Source organism: Electrophorus electricus, chromosome 10 (assembly GCF_041902795.1).
Source record: "Electrophorus electricus isolate QZ-2024a chromosome 10, ASM4190279v1, whole genome shotgun sequence".
Lineage (NCBI taxonomy): Eukaryota > Metazoa > Chordata > Actinopteri > Gymnotiformes > Gymnotidae > Electrophorus > Electrophorus electricus.
In genome coordinates, this window is record NC_137506.1 from 30,235,758 (window position 1) to 30,259,116 (window position 23,359).

At 37.8% G+C, this 23,359-nt stretch overlaps 2 protein-coding genes across 8 annotated transcripts in view; one reads left to right on the forward strand and one right to left on the reverse strand.

The window, feature by feature from the left end:
* Positions 1–12,222, reverse strand: part of nkx2.2a (NK2 homeobox 2a) — a 34,115-nt gene extending 21,893 nt beyond the window's left edge. For 3 of the 4 annotated variants that reach the window (XM_081722348.1, XM_081722347.1, XM_081722349.1), the window contains exons 1-2: positions 12,154–12,222; positions 3,952–4,019 (exon numbers count right to left, since the gene is read on the reverse strand). The gene's annotated coding sequence lies outside the window, so the exon portion shown is untranslated. The remainder of the gene's footprint in view (positions 1–3,951; positions 4,020–12,153) is intronic. The other variant, XM_081722351.1, reaches the window with a different exon arrangement.
* A 1,431-nt stretch (positions 12,223–13,653) lies between these two features.
* pax1a (paired box 1a) lies at positions 13,654–18,213 on the forward strand. Of its 4 annotated transcripts, none has more exons than XM_081721749.1 (5): positions 13,654–13,872; positions 14,327–14,956; positions 15,784–15,917; positions 16,169–16,383; positions 17,550–18,213. In XM_081721749.1, exons 1-5 carry the CDS (start codon positions 13,869–13,871, stop codon positions 17,554–17,556), a joined length of 990 nt encoding a protein of 329 aa, XP_081577875.1. In that variant the 5' UTR covers positions 13,654–13,868; the 3' UTR covers positions 17,557–18,213. The 4 variants fall into 4 exon arrangements, with proteins under 4 accessions (XP_081577875.1, XP_081577873.1, XP_081577874.1 ...); XM_081721747.1 differs by having other exon boundaries at positions 16,169–16,379; XM_081721748.1 differs by having other exon boundaries at positions 15,787–15,917; positions 16,169–16,379.
* Positions 18,214–23,359: the final 5,146 nt, after the last annotated feature.

Here is a 23,359-nt window from a genome sequence, read left to right on the forward strand (position 1 = left end):
AAATTATCACCAGAAGGGGCAAGTAGGGTCATATACAGCAGAGTTCCTGCAGCCTGATGAGGAGATTTGATTAGTTCAAAACCTGGACAGAACTGAATGCTATAGTAAGCAAGACTATGTAAAGCATAATATATGCATAGGCTGACATGCTTTTTTTTTTCACTTTATTTATGAAATATGGTTATATTATTTTTTACACCTACTTTTTAAATTATTTCTCTGAAGGGTTAAAGGGCTTGACTGTACACCACTGTTATATTTAAGTAACTCATAGTTCTAAGGAAGAAGCATGCAATATTTCCGTATGCTCATCTTTCTTAGGAATTTTCCAGGCAGGCGATAACTGGCTTTCCTTTTCAAAATGGGCTAATGCCATTCTTCTCCAGAGGGTGGCGCATTTGTGCAAGAAGTTGTCAGATTGCTAAATGAGAGCTATATTAACTCAGACATGAAGTAAGATTTAAATTCTAATTAATATTTTCCTCTTTAGTAAAAGATTTGATTATAATGTTTTATACAGTACTTTATATGGAATTTACAGTAGTATGCAAAATTATTAGAAATTATGAGCTATTTGTATACAAAAACACTATATAACCATACTAAAACAATAAACAATAACTGTAGTGACAGAAAACTACAGTCACATGTTTTGTGTAATAAATAATAATAAATACTGTTCACATAGGGTTCGTATGAGAAGTGCCCAAGCAAGGGAGAAAAATTGTGGAAACATTGTACACCATATTTCTAACATTACCTTACCTACTAAAGAAAATACCTGTAATGTACAAATAGCTTCAGGTAAACCTTCCCCTGCTCAAATGAAAAGATGCTAAATGAAGCTTATCAGCTAATCTAGAACAAAACACAAAGCTTATTAACAATTAGGACTGGACTCAGGGTAACAAGACTACAAGTTGTTTTCTCAATTTTACCACCAGCCACATTTACCATCTAATAAAATATCAAATTGATTAACTATAATTTCAATACAGTCCTTACGTTTAGCATCATGTAGCATATTGAAGTTAAAAGCCATAAATCCTAGGCCAACATCATCCATAACCACAGGTCCGAGTTCAACACTCCTGACTGGTGTGTGTCGTTGGCACCTCCCTCTGTCTACACATCATTACCTGCAGTGACACCACAGGTGTAGTTTGGGGAGCAGGGGGATTTGTGTCCCCCCAGCAATAATTCCTGCTCACACTACTCATATAATGGATTAGGTTGGGTGGCGTGAATGGTGTCCCTCAACGCTGAGTCACACAGTAGGTGGACGGGCTGAGCGCATGTGCAATGGGGAATAATGTGAGTTTAATTTTAATGAGAAATGCCTCATAAAAACAGGCCCCGTTAGCAGAAGGTCTTCTAGGAGTGAAAGACTGCGGAAGTCTAGATGAAGTCTAGATGAACTTTTGTAATGTTGTATGACTTTTACCAAGGCCTTTTAAAACCCATTTTTGTAATGCCAAAAAGGACATGAATCAAAGAAATGTTCCCTGGAAGGACTTGCCTAAGCTTGTTTTGGTTCTAATCCAAGTGGGGGTGGGAGAACACAGGTGAAAAAGAAAGGTTACTGATACAATGAATCATGCTCCGACAAAAAGCAGACAATGACAAATTCAGTCCTACTTAAACTCAAACATGTTACCTTGAGAATGCTAATAATGTCATGCTTGATTTAGTCTGGGCCTCCCAGGACAGCATGTATCACTTTCAACCTGTCTAGCGAGTTCTGAAAGAACTGCGTCCAGACATCAGGCATTCACATCTACACTTCACTAAGCCCCGATTAAATGCTGTATTATTGTAGGCTATAATGCTTTGAAAAAGAAACAGAAACAAAAACAATACACGCATGAAAGTGTTACACCATCAGTGTCAGAAAAATAGATTTAGACTTTTGGTAATCAAACTGGATTTTTTGTAACTGCTGTTAAACCAACAGGTAGTCTGCATCAGTGTGTTATGTCTTGACTTAAATGCATGCCTGGTCTTACACTGGTACATGCATTCTAAAAATATAATTGGGGAGAACAGTAAAAGGACTAAAATCTTAAAATGGCAAGCTTCACTAAGTGCAATACCCATTCCATACCCAAGAGGGCACCCTGATAGTAATCACATGCACAAGTTCAGATTTTTTGTTGGTTTATATTTGTCCTAAGTCACTCGGGTCACTCTGGAAAATCATTTGTGTACATATTAAATCATTCAGGCAGCTAAAAATATAACTGGATTAAACATCTGGTAGAACAGCTAATGTGAGTAAGTGTGGATATTTCAGGAACACCTCTGCCTATGATGTTGTCTATGTGTGTCTAAGTGCAAGTAATTATGTAAGAGAACCCTGCATATGCCACTCTCTGAAGCTGTGGATATGTGAATCAGGATATGTGAATTCCAGATAGTGAATCAGGTGATGGTTTAAGCAGTTTTGGTTCCCAGATGTTTCTCCTTGTTTCTATATGAAACAGCCTTTGCTCTATAAACATAACACCAGACCTTTTTTCCTCGTTTCTATATAAAACAATGACTTTCCCCCTGATCCTATAAGAATCCAGCCTTTATTCCTATTTCTATATGAAAGCATGCCTCTATCCCAGGGCTCCGTTCTGAGGCAGCAGAATGCACAATAGCTGTTCAGCTGGCTCTTGCTTCATCGTGTTGTATGTGCTCAGTCTAGAGGGCACTATGAGTGCACGGTTTCCCGAGCTTTACTTGGAACCTAACTACAAAAGTATGTAATATTGAAACAACTTTAGGAATAATGCACACTCTTTAATGTCAGTGTTAATTCTTCCAAACTCATGTCAACCTGTGTTTATCTATGTACATAGTAATTACTGATTTATGCAAAAAGCCACTATGTTTTGACTGTTCAGCAACCACCACAGGCTATTTGATTAAGTTTCAAGTTTCCAGTTTGGTTTATTTGTCACATACATAGTCATACATAGTATAATAAGACAAAAGTCAAAAATCCATGAACTCATGCCAAGCTAAGATTCCGTTTTTCTTCCACAAAAGATTAAAGCTAATTGCTTAAACCTTGTTTTTTCTTAGCACTTCACAGGCAGTGATGCTGTGCTTGTGTGTTCATTATGAGGCAGGGATGGATGGAATAAATGCCTGTGTATGATGGTGGGTCTAAGCTATAAGCTATAGCAGTCATCCTTTGTCCTACAAGTGCAGTTGTGTGAAGCACAGTGATGTTTCTCTCACTTTCTGCAGCCCTGACAAATTCCTCACGAGATCAGGTTGGCGTGAAACAACCTGGCTTCATTAAACTGAAGCAGATAGACATATGGATTATATCTTTCTGCAGGACACGCTAAAGGTCTTTTGAAGATTGCACAACCACTGCCCTCAAAGTATTTGGCTTACCTTGCAAATTTACTTGTGTGTATACTAGTACTGTCATAATAATGCAGTTTGTTCGGAACATCAAGTTACATTTACATTTACAAAATGAACAAAACAGGCAGACTTACATGACAGGGGAACGATTAATTGAATTAGTTATTCTACTTACCTACTGAGTACCCACACCCTGTCTGACTCTGTGTGTGTTTGTGTGTGTGAGGGTTCTCTTGCACATGTGTGTGCGTGTATGCAAGTCTGTGAGGGAGATGTGCAAAATCTCATGTTCAGTCCAGCAAGTCCAGATTATCTCAGGACCATCTCTGTTCAGACTTGAAGAGGACATGCACAACTCTGCTACCAGCATGACTGGAGAGATTTTCCCATTCATTCTGCTGAGATATAGTAAAAGGTTGTCTATCTCCCAAATGGTGGAAATCCCCTTGTAAGGATGTGTTTGGATCGCTACCATGCAGTTAACAAGCCATTCTCTCCATTCTATGCTGTGGAATTGAAATTGCACTGGAGCATAGAGGAGTACTTTATCATCTTCACAGGTGATGTTGTATATCAAGACCATACCTGAGGTAAAGACGGTTGGTTGCCTTCCCAAACCCCCTCTTCAGTTATTAGTCGTTGTTGTAGATCCCCTAACACATAACAACAACATAAGAAAAAAGAAAAAGGAGCCATCAGGAACTGTCACACACACACATATACACGTATACAGAGAGAGGGAGAGAAAGAGTGAGAGAGAGAGAGAGAGAGAGAGAGAGAGAGAGAGAAGAGAGAGAGAGAGAGAGAGAGAGAGAGAGAGAGAGAGAGAGAGAAAGAAATTGTAAAGTGCCTGTAAAGTTCACAGAGTTTCTGAGAAACAGAACATTTCAGACAGAGGTTCTTCATCAGCTTTGGAGACAAAGCGCTTCTGAATTAATAGTAGGAGGAGCCAGTTTATATATGAAAAGTAGATGTTTAAGTCATTACTTTCATTCCAAGAGTGTAGATGAGTATCATAAATTCATTGCTGCCATAGCAACAACTGGTAATGCAAACAGATATGCCATTAATGCAACGTCCATTAGTATTAAAATGCCTTGCCACTAGTAATGTCAAATCCTTAATTCTGATATTCCTAAGGGGGTCAACAAACCAATCAGTAAGCCTTCTCTTGGCTTCTCCAATGTAAAGCTGATTACATCTCTGACAAGTAATACAGTAGACAATTCCCACAGTGATGCATGAGGAGAGGGAGGGAGAGAGAAAGAGAGAAAGAAAGAGCGAGAGATTAAAAATAGTTCAAAGTAATTGTTAAAAAATTGTTAAAAAATGAAAATGTATTAATAATTAGTTTTAAATGTACTTAATTGTAATTAATTGTTGTACTTGTTGAGAGAGATTAAAAATTGGAATGAAGTGAACAAAGATTCCAGAAAGGCAGGATGTTTTGGACAGAGATCCTTCATCAGCTGTGCAAGCAAAGTGAAGTGTCCTGTTTCTCTGGAAACTTTGTGTACATATCTACAATTTTTAATATCTTTACATCTCTTACTACAGTACACTTCAGTTACTCACATGGAATCTTTTTCAAATAATATGTATATTATATACAAATATATTCTATAAATATATCCAAAATTATTCCACTGTGATGGTAAGATACAGTAATAGCACTGACATTCTATCATGATTTATTTTTATGAAAACCCAAACCTAACTGCGCATTTACCTCACAAACTGCTCAAATGTATATTTTTGTTGGCCAATTAAATGTATCCATGAGCTGATATTGCATTTACTCAGTATTGGCTGCCTCAAGAGCAAATCTTGATGAATCCATGTGTAACTACACAAACAGGCCGGCATTATGTAGGTATGGGGCTTAACTTATGTAGCTTTCAACAAATCGTCGGAATGACAGACGACTAGCAGCACAGGTCAGTGGGTATTTCAGGAAGTCAGTAGCGCTCTTATGTGAAACACCCAGGCAAGGCTTTTGCTGATCACCCAAAACAAACCCACTGGCCTGCTCACCTGGCAGCCACACCAGGGCAGAAATAAGGGATGTTATTTACAGATGCCTGGCTGCTAGGTGGGACTGAGGTGGGAGAAATCAGCATCCATAGCATTTCAAAAACTGGGGGCTGGAGACTTAGTAGAGGTGCTAGCTGTGCATTATGAATATGAGTGTGTCTTCTCTTAACTTTGCCGCTGTAGTTCATGTCGATCCGTGTGACAAAGCGGCTCTGTCACTCCGTCAAGCCACATGTCTTGCCAACTCTCCCATGCACTCCTGGCAGTCCATGAATAAATCACATAATTGTTTTTAATATCTGTACTTCAATTCAACATGGCAAAACTCCCTGCATCAAATCCGTCAAGCAACATTGTTTGGAAAAGTATTTCCAAAACATGCAACAAAATGAAACACACATTTAGTCAATTTCATGCCATTTTTGTAATTCTTCTTAGAAGTTTATTTCAATTATGTATCATCTTGGTAACAAAGTGTGGTTTAACACTAGACTCAACTAGTCTCAAGGAAGGTCGGCCTTGAAGAAAAACCAAAGGTAAGGGCTTAGCTTCTCCAACCACTGCCATACTGGTAGCACATGTACACACACAAGCGCGAGCACACATACACACTCACCTATAAGGGAGTAAGACAGAAGGACACTGACTATGTTTTGTTGTGATATCTTTGCTCACTTTTTCTTGTGGATTCCAATGTCACGAACAGGCTATTATGCTGGTCACACTGACAGATATGGACTTTGGCTTCTGAGGGAAGACACAAGGTTTTCATAAGCCCATTAATCTTGAAAGGCTAAACTGTCAAAAGCATATAGTACCCCTATGTATGACATAAGAAAGGCAAGTCTGAGGCCTTGATTTTGGGCTGGTGGAAAATGATATCACGCAGTCTCTCACTGCAGTGAGCCTTGAGGCATCCCGCGAGGCGGCTGGCCTCTAACGATGTGCACACGCTCGACCCACATCCTTCCATCCTCGTGTCCTCCCAAAACGTTGTCGGTGGTTTTCAAATTGTATTGACAATCTAAATTAAATGTGTTTTATGGCATTCAACAAAACAAAAACACCCTGGCAAAGTCAATAAAAGTGCATGTGAGGAGTTGTAAATCCACTGACTCTTATGTCACCCAGCACGCACAGACTCCATGGTAACCTTCATAAAGACGCAAAAGTCCATATAACTTTAGGACTTGCAAAGTTTTCCAAGAATAGACAGACAGCAGAAATACTCCTCCACAACATCCATGCACTGGTAACACAAGCTGACAGACTATGAAGGGCAGGGCTCAGACACTGAGGTAAATATGAGCAGGAGTGTTAAAAAAAAAACAAACATTTGTAGTGTACACTGGTGTAACTCCACGGTTTACACTGGAGGGCAGTTAAAGCTTTTGCAAGACTCTGAACAGAGCCATACCGATCATGTTTAAGTAATTAATGAAATATGTTTGCTTGCTTGTTTGATATGCAAATTACATAGATTTATAGAAATTGTAATAACAGCAAGCATATGACTGGGGGGAGGGTATTTTTCATTAATGTTCACCATAGATTTTCTGCCTGCTATCTGTAGCCTTGTGGCGGGTGGCTTAGCCAATAACCCGAGAGGCTAAGTTTGACCTTGGCCAGGGAAACCAGAGCCCCAAGGCTCTCCTCTTTCATTAAGCACCAGTTCCCTAATGAAAATGTGCATAGGTGAGTATAGTCCAGTAAAAAATGACTATAATGTAAGTTTAACTTTATAATGTCTAAAGTTAAACATCCTCTTTATGAAAACCTTGTTAGTCTAATTTGAAGCGAAGGGTTACTGACAAAGCCTAAGATGGTTGTTGCCTGCTTTCTGTCTAGCATGGCGATCAAAATATAAGACTGCATTCTTCTTCATGATTTTGTCAAACCCAGAATAAGTTACTAAAACACTTACCTAGTGGTTTTGTTGACCAGCTGCAAATGACGTATTTCTTAAATAACTCACGATTGTCACAGGCCTTTTGGATTTTCAGTTGAGTTGTTAAACTGAAGAAGACTGTTAGCATATTGTAAGGTTCATGAAAGCCACAGCTACAACATTCTGCCAACGACATAAATGACTAGAAGCATGTCAGGGTCATTAGCCTACCTATTCAATTCAAGGGCATCTTGCAAAAAATAATGAAGGACTACAAGTCAATCAGATGAGAAATTACTGAAGGGCTTTATATTGCATACATTTATATCTGCTTTCAAAGAGCAATGTTAATTAAAAAAACTGTCAGTTTTTAAAATGCGTCAGGTTGTCTGGCTTGACTTACGTGTTATGTTGCACTGTTAATTTCCAACTTGCTGTTAACACTGTAGACGAAATCCCCAAATACTAAAGTTTGCTCTGAATAAATGCTCTGATTTGCCAGACAATGCGAAAACAGCACAAGGACTCAGTATTGTTTTTTCAGTATTCTGGTGAGAATTTAGTGCCCACCAGAATGAATGCCACCTATATAAAATTATATGTCGTTGTTTAAAATGTAATGTAAACATTATATGTCGTTCTCTGTATATTTCTCAAACTACATTAGCGATAAGTCACTGGTTCTTTAACATACAACCCCTTTCGCTTCTTTAGTCACCATCTGGCTTCAAGAAAAGGACAAGAAACCTCAGGGTGCTTTCAGAGAAATTCAAATGTCCCTTACTTACTGTTGGTAATGTTAGCAGAAACAGGAGAAGAGGATTGTGTTGCAAAATTTCATTTATCCTAAGAATTTTAAAAAAGCTGGACCTTTGTAATACACATGTAGGTTATTAAACAAACTGAGTAAGCTAAATACATGTGAAACATTTATCACTGATAAATGTCCAGGCTATCTTCTCAATAGAAGCTACATTTATTAGTTCCACCTCATGGTACTGCACCACTCCAGGTTTTTTTTCCATGTTTTCTTTCCATCTATTCTAGTTTTTTTTTCATTACATTACATTCTTTTTTTTTGTATTGTAGTATTTTGTAAAAGCACCATTTGTAATATTACCTCTTATAAATTAGTGTAAATTACCAGAACTATTTATTCCTTTAATGCACTGACAACCAGGTAGCTTATGTTTACATCCACTATACCAATATGCTACATCTTGTATGTAGAAAAAAGATCTTTGCCTCAAGAAAGCAGTTTTGCATCAAGATTCAAGTTTTGCATTCACTAGGTCCTGAACAGCTAGTTTTATAGCAATTTATGATTCCATTGCAACATTGCACTAGTAACTGAACAATATGAAAGAAAATGTCATCATATTAGCAAGTCTCTTCTGTCATAAGGTTGGTAGTAATGAATGCAATACACTGTTGTGTGGAGCTGAGGAGTGCTGTGGTTATTTGGTTTGCTGGAAGAGACCATCAGTTTGTATTTGCTACATGTTCATTTTTGTGAAATGGTATGCCTGGTTATCCCTGCTTTGTCTCTGCTTGCTCAGGCAATACTGTTGCCTGCAAAAAAGTGCGAAACTGCACTTAAAACGTCCCTTAAAAATAACAGAAAATGTGCCTAAATGCTCGAATTGTACATGATAAAATTGCTCTACATATGGAGAGAAATGGGTCATACAACCTTAACAGCACATTTTAAAGATTTTCCAGCTAAAGGCTAATCCACGGAGCACATGTTGACACGAAATAATCTATCATTTATTGGTAAAGCTGGAAGTGCGTCCTGTGTTGGGTTTTCGTCCGCTGAGTGAAACTGTTCCACCCTTTTAGTCGTTAGCTTTCCATAGGGGAGACATTTTGTAAAGGTCAAAAACAATTAACTCGGTTGCTTAAAGCTGTTACCCTCAACCTCGTACATGGTGCTTTGAACCTTAAAGGCTCTACCCTGGTAGAGCAATTTAATTTTATACAAGGATTACGAACATAAGGACCATAAATTCATTATTAAAAAATACTTGCTAAATGTAAGGGCCAGGATATTGTTTAAAGTCACTTTTCTAAGATTGTACGTTTCTCAAAACATACGAGGTATCACTTGGTAACAAAAAATCGTGGTGCTCGTTATTTTAAAGAGCTAACGTTTAGCGCTGGCTGTGTAATAATTTATGTGACAGAATATGAACGTACGACCTGTGACGTAATTTTTGAGACAGATTTTTGTGCGTCCCATTTTAAGGATTTGACGAGATAGGTATCTGTCCTGATATGTTATCAACACAAAGTCAAGTAAACAGTTATAATTAATTCAGATAGACCTATTGCAAGCCAGGTTTTCTTACTGTTCTCAGAAAATATCATCGTGCTAACCAGCCCAACATCACTACACCATCACCACCCTCACCACGACCGCTAACAGCAACACCATAACAATACTGTTACTATTATTACTCTTCTTCTTCTTCTTCTTATTATTATTATTATTATTATTATTATTATTATTATTATGCAAAACGTTTAAATATAACTATAGAAGTGCCCTTTAGTCATCACGAGTGAGTGGTTGAACGGTCCCAAAGTTACGTTTCCTATTATGGGTTTTATCGGTCTGATAATATGCATACAGCGCGATGAGATCAATAAAAACAACAACAAAAAAATCTAAATCAAAACTTCAGGCAAAACGGGTCTTTAGTACAACACCATGGACCGTCCATAGGGGAAAAGAAAATTGAAACCACATTACAGAAAGTATGTACTACGTCCATGCTATTTCTTCTACTTCTGATTTTTTGTTTTGAACTGGATAAAGACACTTCAGAATATTGTCCTAAAATTGATACTCAGTTTCTCTCTGCCACTCCATTTCTCTCTCTCTCTCTCTCTCTCTCTCGCTCTCTCTCGGTCTCTTTCTCTCTCTCTCTCTCTCTCTTTGTGTGTGTGTGTTTGTGTGTGTGTGTGTGTGTGTGTGTGTGTGTGTGTGTGTGTGTGTGTGTGTGTGTGTGTGTGTGTAAGGAAACTCAGGCCTGCACTAGCATAATTATTAACCGCAGAGAGTAAATTTCTGTGAACCGCAGAGAGTAGATTTCTGTGAATTCAAATCTAGAGGAAAATTTCACAAATGTTAGCGTCAACACCATTTCATTCTACTTCTCCATATGTGTGATAACGCATTTCAGTTGTAAAATAGTTCGATTAAATTGACTACCGACAGAAATGTTTTGTTTTTTTTCCAAACAGAAGATAAAATAAGATCCTACTGGCAACGCCAAACAAAGCGAATCCAACTATGGACCTTACAGAGGATGTACATTTTCAATGTGCTTTATGTTTAGTATAGCTTACTAGACAGTCGCGTAGTGCCTCTTTATTTCCCGATACACAACTTAAAGGAAACACTGGGACAATATTAAACAGGTGATGAATATATCTTTGTTTCATGCAAGAGACATAATCATGAATAATGATCGGGTTGATTTCGATAAACACGATGTTGTAAGAATATGTAGCTAAGCTACAGTTACTACCAAGAGCACTTAAATGCCCCCTGGGTCAATGAACTTGGAATACGTTTCCAATGGTTAAATCAGCGCAGGTCAACCTTAACACACCGAGTGAACACCTCTAGGTGCGGCAGTGGTTTTCCCCAAATCCAATCCGAATGGGATATAATGGGATGTCCACGTTTTGCTGGGCTAAAGAATACACCTTCGGAATTAAGATTAAAAATCACAAAGGCAACTGAAATATCTAAAGAGTAAAAATGATTCATCAGTTGTGTAAGATCATAATAATAAGCCAGTAAATATAGTGGAAAACGAAACAGGTGAATATCTCAATTTTAAACGCGCTCACAGCACGTTGGACACCGAAAATTATCATTTCGATTTTCTTAGCAATAAATACAACGAAAATATGTAGGACGTTTGTTTAGTTTGGCCACCGGTCACATGATTTTTAGGTCATGTATCAATTCCCATTGCAGAGAGGCCTGTAAACATATTCAGTATTACCTATTTCAGTTATTGATCGACTATTCATTAATTATGACAGTCGAGATTCCTATGGTTTTGAATATACTTTTCAGCATAATTTTGATTCTGATAAATCATCCAAATAACTATTTAAGTATAAATGTTTGTACACACTAAATGAATAATGATAAACAAGGAGACAATGAGATCGTTTTAGTGAACGATCATACAAACATTTATATATATATATATATATATATATATATATATATATATATATATATATATATATATATATATATATATATATGTGTGTGTGTGTGTGTGTGTGTGTGCGCGCGTGTGCGCGTGTGCGTCTAAGGTAAAGTACCTGCTCTCCTGACTTTTAAATTTTTTTTTAATCATTATGATATATATATATATATATATGAACATGTCCAAATGTCTACAGTTATATAACATAGCCTGGCACGTTTTATCCCTGAAATCAATTTACAAAAAATAATAAAATAATTTAATTTAAATGTAAATAATGTATTGCCTAAAATAAGGAAATTCCCTCTCCCCGAAACATTCCCGACGAATACATATATTTCCTGACCAACATATATCTTTCCTGGCAAGAAAAACAGTTTCCTCGCCTCTCACATCCTAATGAATATCTGCCAATCTACGAATGCTATTAAACAGATCCGTTTATCGGCCTATATTGTTGCCGTTAACTGTATGTAATAGATGAACTTGGTACCAGTCGAATAAAAGAGAGCCATAGCTTACTTCCCATATTGGCGCAGTACAGACCAGCAGTATCATAAAATGCATTTCCTCGTATTCGTTTAGTCTTAGGATAATGAATGTTCGGAATGAAATCTGTATTTATACCTGAGAATCTGGTGCAGTCAACCTTCAAAACGCCTTTGCGACCGACGATGTTTTTAAAATAGAATTCCTTAGCCTTTGCTGCTCCGCTCTTGTCCTTATGTACCCAAGAATTTGATCTAAATTGCAATCCCCATTTCATCCAGACGAGGGAGACTGACGACGTTCCAGTAACCCCAGGTGGATTTACACTTTTTATTGTTTTCGGTTGGTCAGAGCATTAACATAGCCAAAATGCATTTATGTTTTAATGAGCATATCTTCTCCAAGAAAAACATAATGTACAGATAACGTGCTACATTGGTTAAGTCTGATACACAAAGATCTGGTCAACTTCGACTGAGGCATCTACTGAATAGATCATTTTTAATCTACCTTCTATGCGTTTTAATTGTATTAACGTACAATTTATTTTTAAATCGTGGAGCCCTTTATTGAACACCTTATTCAAAGTTTGTGCTACGATTCTGTCCTAATGTTTTCCATGTGTTAGAAAGACTTCTAAACCGGGTCACGTAAGATAGTGACAACGTTCCTTATTATCAATGGGTCAAGTGTAAACTTTTACGGGCGACATTTTGCGAACTAATAAACTACACCTTCTTTACATTCTCAGGAAACACTGAGAACGTGCTGTGACAATGCAACCTTTAGGAATTTGTTCAACAGCTTATATAGAATAGTGCAACCAACGACAAAGCTATCGATTACATTAGGTCATTGCTACAGAAAATGTGTACTGAAAATGTGCTCAGGTGCAATTTCGAAGCACTTTCATTTTCCAGCTATTTCTGATGCTATGACCTGTTCGGGTGCATTCGCCGTGAAGTCTGAATCACGCCAGTTTTGCCATAACATCTTAAAATAAACAAATATATTGTTAAATAAGTAATATTAAGAAGTATTAAAAGATATATTATGTATCTTTAAGTTACTGAGTTCGAAAGTGCATCACTGTATATTCATATGTGTGTACACTGGTGCCTCTGTTTGGACATCTTTTCTTTTAATGCCAGGAAAATATGTACGTTCAAAATGAGATGTGTACTAGTTTTACTTGTTTACTAATTTCTGCGTTGTCTCTTATTTCAAGCCAATTTCAAGCCCATTCACTGATTAGCTCATCTGAATAGAATAATGTATTGCTCGTGATATTGTACATTCTGCGCTATATAGCTTGTTCATTTACTCTGCAGCGTAAAGTCATTACTGCATGCGTTTCTGTTGAAGACTTCTTAACTCTACACTTTTCGGACTGCCGCTTTTAGGTGTGATATCTTCATATTAATCCATCTTGTGTTATTCTGGACACACGTAGCATGCTCCCTTCTCTCTTTAATGTGAATTAATCTGTCCAGAAGGTTAAATTACGCATACCGGATGGCTCGTGTGCAGAACAGCCTATCCGAATTCGCAAGGACCAATGAAATCGACCCACCGCTCAGAGCGTAACAAGAGATATTGACGTGGAGGACGCGTCAAATTAATTCGGGCAAACTTCAGCCTACGGGATCAGACAAATTCGCCTTTAACGAAAGAGGAGCACTCTTGCCTCTATCTTTAAAGGAATTCTACAATTTTGCTTCTGGTGGAATAGAGAAGAATATCTTCGGATACTAATAAACCTTTTAGTTCTTCACACTGCACGCGACAGAGGCAGCGCGTTCAGCCATTGAAGGAAAACGATTTCAAGCAAAGCATCACAAAACCACGGGCAAATGGGTGAGCCCTCGTTCACATCTGCATGCTTCAGTGGCAAAGGGATGATAGAAGCAGAGCATGTTTTACATGCCTGCTTTACGACAGAAATGACCATAAAGTCAACGTCAAATTTCGGTCGGACATCTTTTTAAAAGATACACGCAAGTAGCTAATACAACTTAGTGGTTTTAGTTTTGCACGTCGACTGTGTGAGCTAAGGGCATGCAATAAGCAATAATTTGTTTTTAAAATCGTGTAGAAAATAATTGCAGTCTACGTATCAAAATGTCACGTATTACATAAGTAGCATAAGATCTTACCTAGCCCTTTAGGTAACTTTGGCAAAGTAATTGAGTTTGCACATTTGATCGCCATTTTCGTTTGAGCCTGTCATTCGATGAGCGGATTTGTGAACTGGTATTTCCTTCACTATTTTACTTATTGTAATCCATGCTTGCTGTGTTTTCTCCTGCAGAGCAAACTTATGGGGAGGTGAACCAGTTAGGAGGGGTTTTTGTCAACGGACGGCCTCTACCCAACGCTATACGACTAAGAATAGTGGAGTTAGCCCAGCTTGGGATCCGACCCTGTGACATTAGTAGACAACTTCGCGTTTCCCATGGGTGCGTGAGCAAGATTCTTGCGAGATACAATGAAACTGGGTCTATATTACCAGGTGCTATTGGAGGCAGCAAACCACGAGTTACAACACCGAACGTGGTGAAAAGTATACGGGAATACAAACAAGGAGACCCCGGGATTTTTGCATGGGAGATTCGGGACCGACTTCTAGCAGATGGAGTATGTGACAAATACAACGTGCCCTCCGTCAGCTCCATCAGCCGGATTTTACGGAACAAAATTGGAAATCTCTCCCAACCTGTGCAGTATGAAAGCGGCAAGCAAGCTCAACCACAACCAAGCATTTCTTATAACCATTTATATCCATACTCCTATCCTAACGCAATGTCCCCTTCTGGGGCAAAAATGAGCAGTCCTCCCGGTGTTCCAGTCACCGGTGGCCATGTAAGCATATCGCGCGGCTGGCCTTCTGCACACACGGTCAGCAACATATTGGGCATTCGAGCTTTCATGGATCCTACAGGTGAGACGAGATGACATTACGTTTCACACAAAAATTTGTAGATTTACTAAATACGAAGCTACTCTAGTAAGCTCGTGAGGACTAAACTGTCTTCTTAATTTGGTGCAATCTTCAAAGTGTAAGGATATATCCTATATATAATCGTGTAATGTCATTATACAAAATTGGCCAATTTAATGACAAAATCGAAAATGAAAAATAGCTACTGAAGCTGCTCAACGTATATCTGGGTTAAGATATCCTCGCAGCTCGTCCATGCAGGCTTTAGTTTTTTAGGATGCACTCCAACGAAAAAGTTAGCAGGAATCAAACATGCATGTATGACTAATATTGCAAGTTTTTAATATCCTGTAAAATAAATATATGGGCACGTTTCTACTACATTGCTACTTTGCAGTTAATAAAGAGAACATGATTAGCGTACATAGAGAATACAACAATCAAGATATGTACATTTAATCGGAGAATTATGATAAGTGTATTGTATTCTTAGTTTATAACATGATTTGCAGAGTTCTAGCATGCAAATACCTGGGCGAATATTTACTTTTACATTTTATATATTTTTATTTTCTTAATTCATGATAAATATAACAGCTAAAAATAAACATATACATAATTATTTCCGCTCACCGCATACAATTAAGTCAAAAACAATCTTATCTTAATATTAATTTAAATCATCATAACATCATTAAATAATCAAAAATTATACAAGTTTTTGTGTAATCGGAGTTCTTCTAAATTATTTACTTCCTATAAAATGTAAGAACAAACATGCATAGATTCTGGTTGATCTGAAATAGCCCTATTTGTTTTCTGTCCAGCAGTGACTGGCCCCGAAGGGTATCCACCAAAACTGGAAGACTGGGGTAGCGTCAACAGAGCGGCATTTCCGTCCGCGCATGGAGTCAACGGATTAGACAAATCGTCTTTAGATGTGGACATAAAGTACCCCCAGGTAACGGCATTCTGAGGCAGAAGATTTGGCCAAACTACGGCTGATTATGCACATTACGGGAAGTCTGTATGGTGGTCTTACTTTATCTCAGAATTCTGCGGGGATTGAATAATCAGTAGTATAATGATGCGCGTTAAGATACATATCTAAATGCGTGCGTGCGTGCGTGCGTGCGTGTGTGTGTGTGTGTGTGTGTGTGTGTGTGTGTGTGTGTGTGTGTGTGTTACCCTCTTGTCCTCTTGTTTTCTTAGCCTTCATCTACTCTTTCTAGTTACGTTCCGCCATGTGCCTATTCTCCCTCAAATCAGTATGGCGTTTATAGCGGCCCAGCAGGTAGCTATGTAGGCCCTGGGCACCACTGGCAGGCCCAAGGAACGAGCCTCCCCCATCCAGGCAGCGGAATGGCCATACATTCGGGAGACATCCATTCTTCTATGCCCTTCAAGCACGCCGTAAGAGACGGTAGGTAAGACTTTTGTTGATATGTAATATGGACAATTCCACACCAAAATGATCATATTATAGGCTACAACTATGATTATCGACAGTAACTTGGACACCAGCCAAAAAGCGTCAAAGCTGATCAGAGGTATTTCCTATCAAGACGATCTTTACACTGCAAAGCGATTTGGATCCTAAAATGGCAGTCAGTAATAGTCTAGCTGACTTAATGTTAAAGTTTTATACATCTTTATATTTGCTTAGGGCTTCATGTTGCTATAATAGCTTGATTTTCAAGCTTTGGCGTGAGGAACACTCTGGACATAGAACAAATAATTATATCTTTCATTATTATTTTATTTACTACTTTTAGCGAAATAGCAAAAAATTACAAGCAACAATATACGCAACATTCATTGTATTTATGAGGATAGAATGGCGGTTGAGATCGTAAGCATATATGTGAGCCTAATCTATTTTTACTGTTAAAGTGTCTTGAGATGGATGTGCAGATCAGGTGTGCTCAAATCAAGCACCGAAAATTAATATTAGACTCCCAGTCCTGGGCTGTTTGTAAAGTGCTTGGTGAAGACTAAAAAGGTTCATGTCAGGTTAGCTTGGTGTGTTATGAGCTCAGCGGGAACTTGCGAAGTAGCCTACGTAATTTAAAAAGGAGTGACATCATAAAAACATCTTGCTGCTTGTAAATGCATTATTAATGAATAATGGCATTTCTGCTTTTTGCGGGGTCACTGTGTTCGAATTCAGAGTATACTTTAACATCGTAAATTTAATAAGTTTTGCCACCTTCGAATAAATCGGTTTCATGAATGGCTGCTGTATCCTTGAAAATCTGTTTGATTTGCTCATGTAACTATTTTATACTTAAGGGTTAGTTCTCTATTTTTATCTGTATTTATTCGTTATTTATACTTTGGTCTTATTTTGGGGCACACATATATTGTTTGTATAGAACAGTAATTCTGCATGCTCGGTGTACATTCCCGTTCATTTGCACTGTAACAGTAATGTCATTATAACACATTCATCGGGGAAGAAAAAAGACCTTTTCAAAATAGGTATTGTCTTCGATATCTTACACTAATCCCAGTCCTAACATCCCAGTCTACAACTAGAGCAAATGATCGCAGCGTGTTTGCTCTCTGAATGTCCCCTCTTTGTTCTTCACAGGAGATAGAAAACCGCCGAGTCCCCTGAGTAAGCCGCAGCACCAGGCACTGAGTAGCATACACGGACTCGGCGTTCCTACCTCTTCGTCATAGCCCCGGAAGCTGTGTCTGCCAAGCGCAGAGTGTTGTCTTGTAAACCTAGCCGCACATTTAGTTGAGCGCATTTCAAGAACTCAAACAGTAAGTTAAAATGCTACTTCTCCTCACAGTGCGTTGTCGTGGTCATATCTTTTACCTAGCCTTCTGTGACAATCAATGCATATTTTATAATCCGCCATGCAATATTTCCGAAACGAAATGAATGTAATGTCTTACTTTGCTCTCACTGTCCTTGTGCCGCGTAGTTTGGTGGTTGGTTATTTTGTTTTATGTTCTTCTGAACAGGCTACTTGTATGTCTGTGCTATTTAAGAAAACGACTGCATTGCGAATGCAAAACATATTTTGCGAGGTTTGGCAAGGGTTACTTTGACGGTAGTGTATTGTTATTGGTTACATGATCTCGGCAATAACTTTTAAGTAAAAAAAAAAAATCAGTACCCTAATCACTCTCAAATATGTGAACAAAGTAATTAATTACTATTGTAAATATGACAAATTCTTTAGTTATATATTTTTTATAAATTCATTTGTAAATATGCTGAATAAAGGCATGGTATAAGTACACTCCTATAGTCTATATCATTATTGTGTTGATTGTACTGTAAAGGACTGGCTAAATGTTTTTAGCCCCAGTTTTGGATGCTGAAATCTTGCCTTTCTGTTTTGTCATGTGTTACGGAGTCCATGATCATTATCCATCCTCCCAGTTGGTGGTATCCCAGTACACTCCTACTACAACCACAATTAGCTACAAAAGCGCTGCTATTTATTCCAGTACGAAACAGTTAAACGTAATATGCCGTGCGCGAAACACGCGGGCGATAAGCCTATTTTGCGCTCCTCTCAAGTGCGCTACCATGCTTAATGGTCCTTAGCAGCGTTTGGCACCTAATGTGATGCTATCGGTGTTTATACTGGAACAAAGCCACAAAGTCAGTAAAATATTGAATATCGGTATGCGATTGATCACCTTCAATGATTATTAGAGCCTAGCATTGCTTTGGGACCCACTATAGGATACAATTCTAGCCAGTGGTCGTGTCTTTTAAGCGGTTTTTGCTAGTTAGTGAAATTACACTTAAGAACTATTAGAATGAAAAATAGCACGTTTAGCAGAAAACCAGGTTTATTTTTTTTAGATAATATGCATGCGATAATAGGGCATAACAGCCCAGGTAGATTACATGTGTCTAATGAAAGGAACAGTTCAGCCGTTTTATGGATATGTATGTCCACGGCCTACTTTTTGTGTGTTTTGTTTAACTTTTTTCCCGGGTTACAAAAATGTACTAAATTTAAATTTCAATATAATGCACATTTATACATGACTTATGTATTATTTTCTCGACAATGCCTACAGTTCAGAACAGTGCGCTGCTGGTCTTCCATGTTAGTTATTGTTTGAAATGGCGTACTTTCCAAAGATTTTGCTCCGCAACATTTGGCAGGTGGAAATGAATCACTTGGATTCATATGTTTATGCAAAGCGCAATTTCCTTAGAATTGCTCATGTCACTCGAGTTATACTTCTTTTTGTTAAAGTGGAGGCCTGATCTTTAGTTTTGCAGGAAACACTTTGGTAGATTCGCTAGATCTCTGCAAAACAAAATTAAATGAGTATCGAGCTATGGGATTATTTGTATCTATTTTATGTTCGTGTTCGTCTGTTGTATGGGAAATTTCCCGACAAATATGCAGACAACCCAAAGTCTATGCATGAGATGAGGAAGGCTAAGTAAGGCTTCGTGGGAAAAGTTATGCTACCATGAATATGCTATGCCGAAAAGAAGGTAATATTATACTTCCTATTGTCCTATTGTACACCCACTTCCGAACATAAAACTGTTGTGTGAAACTTTGATATTTAGATGGAATATAAACACATACATACGCACACACGCGTGCGCGCGCGCGCGCGTGTGTGTGTACATATAAAATCATAACTTTTTTTTACGTGTCTGTTTCACACCCGCGTAAGGAACATATAGATAGATAGATAGATAGATAGATAGATAGATAGATAGATAGATAGATAGATAGATAGATAGATAGATAGATAGATAGATAGATAGATAGATAGATGACGTATTTAAACGGCTTCTGAATGACATTTTAGGCATTCGTCTTAATGCTTTTTTTAAAATAAAGGAATAAAATACACATAAAACATCTTCAGATGCACCTGCTTATGACACTTGTAAAACTGGCGCAGTACGTATGTTGTCTTGTTTTCTTTTCTTTTTCTTTCATTAGACTGGAGTGCGTTTTTAATTCGCAAGCATCATCTCGCTAATTTATAACCCGATAGCATTATCTTACGTATCCCAACAGGCTAAAAGACACAGAACAACTGATAAATAGGCTAAACTGGAAGAGCCTTACCAAAGTCTGAGTTGTATTTTCAGTAAATGAACGAAGAAAAGTGTGTCTATTGGACCTACTTAAAAATTGTCTAGATTTTATTAGTATTACTGCCTTAATGGCATTTAGGTATTCGCTGCAACATGTCAATAGCCCTTGTTCAACTCAAGAATTTTACAAAGTTACAGCTGAAACATTTCTAATTAATGATTGAATTAATCAGTGGAATATACTATCCAATACATTCGACTGGCCGAGCAATTAACAATATTGTATAACCGTTTGTGGAGGCGTCTTTAAATTATGAAAGATTTTGTTTTTCCCTTTCTTCCTTTTGTTAGTACGTAAAATGTTGGTTTAATTTTAATACGGCATCGTGATAAGCTACGGAAAATCAGATTTGTGCAGAATTTGTCGTCACTTTACACTCTACAGTCACTTTACAGACACTGCAAAAATTTAAAAGAAACAAGTATTAAAAAGTTTGTTAATAAAATACAAAGGTGTAATATGTAGCACCACGTGGCGAAAATGTCACTTCAGTTGTATAAGCACTCTCGGTGTCGTAGCCACGCCTCGAGACGTAGGGTGGATTCCACTCTTTTATTTCTGTTAATATTTTTTAATTACAATCTCAGCTCGAGGCCCCCACCCCCGTGCCTCGTGCCCTGCGTGCCCCTCCCCTACGCCAGTGAGAACTCTTTGGTCTACGTTTTTTTATTTGGGAAATTCGGTTAATATTAAAACACGCGGATAGGGAAAAGTCTAAGTTCATCTGCAGTAGGTGCAATAATTCTATGGTGTTCAGAGGCTAATTGAATCTGAAAGCCATTGCTGCAAACAAGTGCGCCGAAGCGTGTGCGTTGTTTAATGTTTATATCGCTAGTAATAAAGTACATAAGTGTCACTAAATTATTAGTTCAAGTACATCGAACTGACTTTTCAGTGAGTCAGTACAACTAAAGTGAGATATGTGAAACTTTGAGTGCATCTTTGGAAGTTAGGGCTGGGGTGTATGTAAACAGGTAACCTGTCAGCAGTGATCCAGAGATGTATGACTGAGAGTCTTTCTGTAGGAAGGTGTGGGCTGTGATAAACCTGCACCTTAAGCAGTAAGAAACACAAAGTCCACAGCATGAAATTTTTCAGTAAATTGGAACATTATTTAAACAGTGTTTTCAAATAAGTAGACCTAAATGTGTCTTTATTACCTAAATTGCCTTTTATGTATGCAATGTCAAACTTGATTTTATATATAACAAGAGCTGTGTTGTATTCTAATGTGTTGAGCTGTCCCTGTCTGGAGTTTAAATTGCACTGGTTATACATTTATTGGTGAAGATTAAGTCTTTGTACAGTATTTATCCATGGCATAGAAGCTAAAAAGCCAATTTTGGCACATAATGTTTCAGGAATTTTTTTTCTTCTGTTAATAATTATTTAATGTAATGGTTTCAAGGGAGGAAGAGGACGGAGTTGCACTTTTATGAGCAAGTACTAATGAGAAAGTATTTTACTGAAAGCACACATTCACATTAATGAGGTGGAATGCCATACATTAAATACAGCATCAGAGAGCTTGGGTGAGAGAGCATGATGGTATGGTCTATATGTAGCCATGTAGCCACGTAGCCATGTAGCTGTAGCGGTGACCTTAAAATTAGTTTAAAAAAAATAATGTAAAGGAAAATATTTGACCTGACTGGTGGCTTCAAGTTAAAAACTAATGCTTGGTGCATGACAAGTCTTTTGTTATATTATATTTGTTATATTCTATTAATCATATTCTATTCTAGTTTAAGCTACTGCGGTCCACAGTGGAAAACATCGTAGGCTCTGCTGGGTTTGCAATATCTTGTATTATTTCATGCAGCGGTTCATTTGTATGTCGTGGTTGGGTCCTGGGGACTGTGAAGGGGTGTTGAGAGTGCAGCTGTTCAAGGCCACTCCATAGTCACAACCTGTTAGCCACGCAGATAACAGATCAAACATGTTACGTGGCCCCAATGAGGAGTTGCTATTACTGTCAGGCAAATCGCCTGCCAACACCACAGCAGCACAGCCATTCAAATATTTTTTAAATGATTTTTGTATATTTACATACTAGTGTGTAGTACAGTTCTGTCACATGGAGTTCTGTTGAGTTCACGAGAAATGTCAAAAGCAAGAATGTTTCAAGGAAGGAGAACAAGCTCTATATCTTTTACAATGGAGTTTTGGTTTATTATACACAAAATGAAAATATCAAGGTGATTTGACTGGATTTTATTTGTATGCCAAATGTATAAAGTACTTCGTTTTTTTGTTTGTTTGTTTTTACATTAACAATCAAGCTTAAGAGTAGATATGTGTTGTTAGTTTGATAGTTATAAAGTCTAGTGCATTTTAGAACAGATTCTAGCATGAACTCTGTAGGCTTTAAAACTCTATAGGCTAAAAAGTATCGAAGCAGGGACAGTATCTGTGGAAATAGATTATTTCTTCAAGTTAACTCTGGTTTGTTGACCTCACATTTTCAAATGATTCAATTAAAAAGTTAGTGAGCCCATTTTAGATAAAATGAAATGTTTTCTACATGAAATATTTGATTGCTAAGCAAGCTAAGAAGCTATCTAGTTAGCAAATGAACCAAATAATCAATTCATTTATAGTTAAAGTATTGAAGGAATATATTACATTTGTTTGTATCCTATACCACAGGGTACAAGCTTTAAAATGAGGGCAAATTATTAAAATGGAAATGATCTACTGTCCATGAAACATCATCTGTAAACACAAAGGAGCCTGCAAATTTGCAAAACTGAGATGTTAATGAAAAGATTAACAATGGCCGAGTGTGAACATAGCCAAAGCCACAATGCAGCCATTACACTTTGTATAACTGCTAATGCTCCAGTGATGTAAGAGGCACACAACTCATGTTTTAGGTTACGGATGCATTTGTCACTCTCCTTTAGCTGGTAATCACAGGTGTAGAAGAAAGAATGTAGTTAAACAAGAAAAGCATAAGAGGATGTAACCAAACTACAGTAAGACAATGCAGCCAAACTGAGAGAGTGCTGGTCAACCTAGGTGACTCTGTGTAGTCCACAAGATTTCCGTGGTTTGTTCACTTACATGCAGAAAAGGGTTTATGTGTTTCTACACCTGGCTGGCTTTTATACACACCTGTGATGGGGCAGAGTCGCAAATGTTCATAGAAGTTACAGATCATGGAGGTCAACAGCGTTGGCTTTGGTGCGTCAAGTTTCATCTGTGTGAGCCACAGTCAAGGTCTGTCCTAACAGCATCACAGCACTATCATGCAAAGTGGAGCTGGCATCCAAACTCCAGACGATCATCACACTTC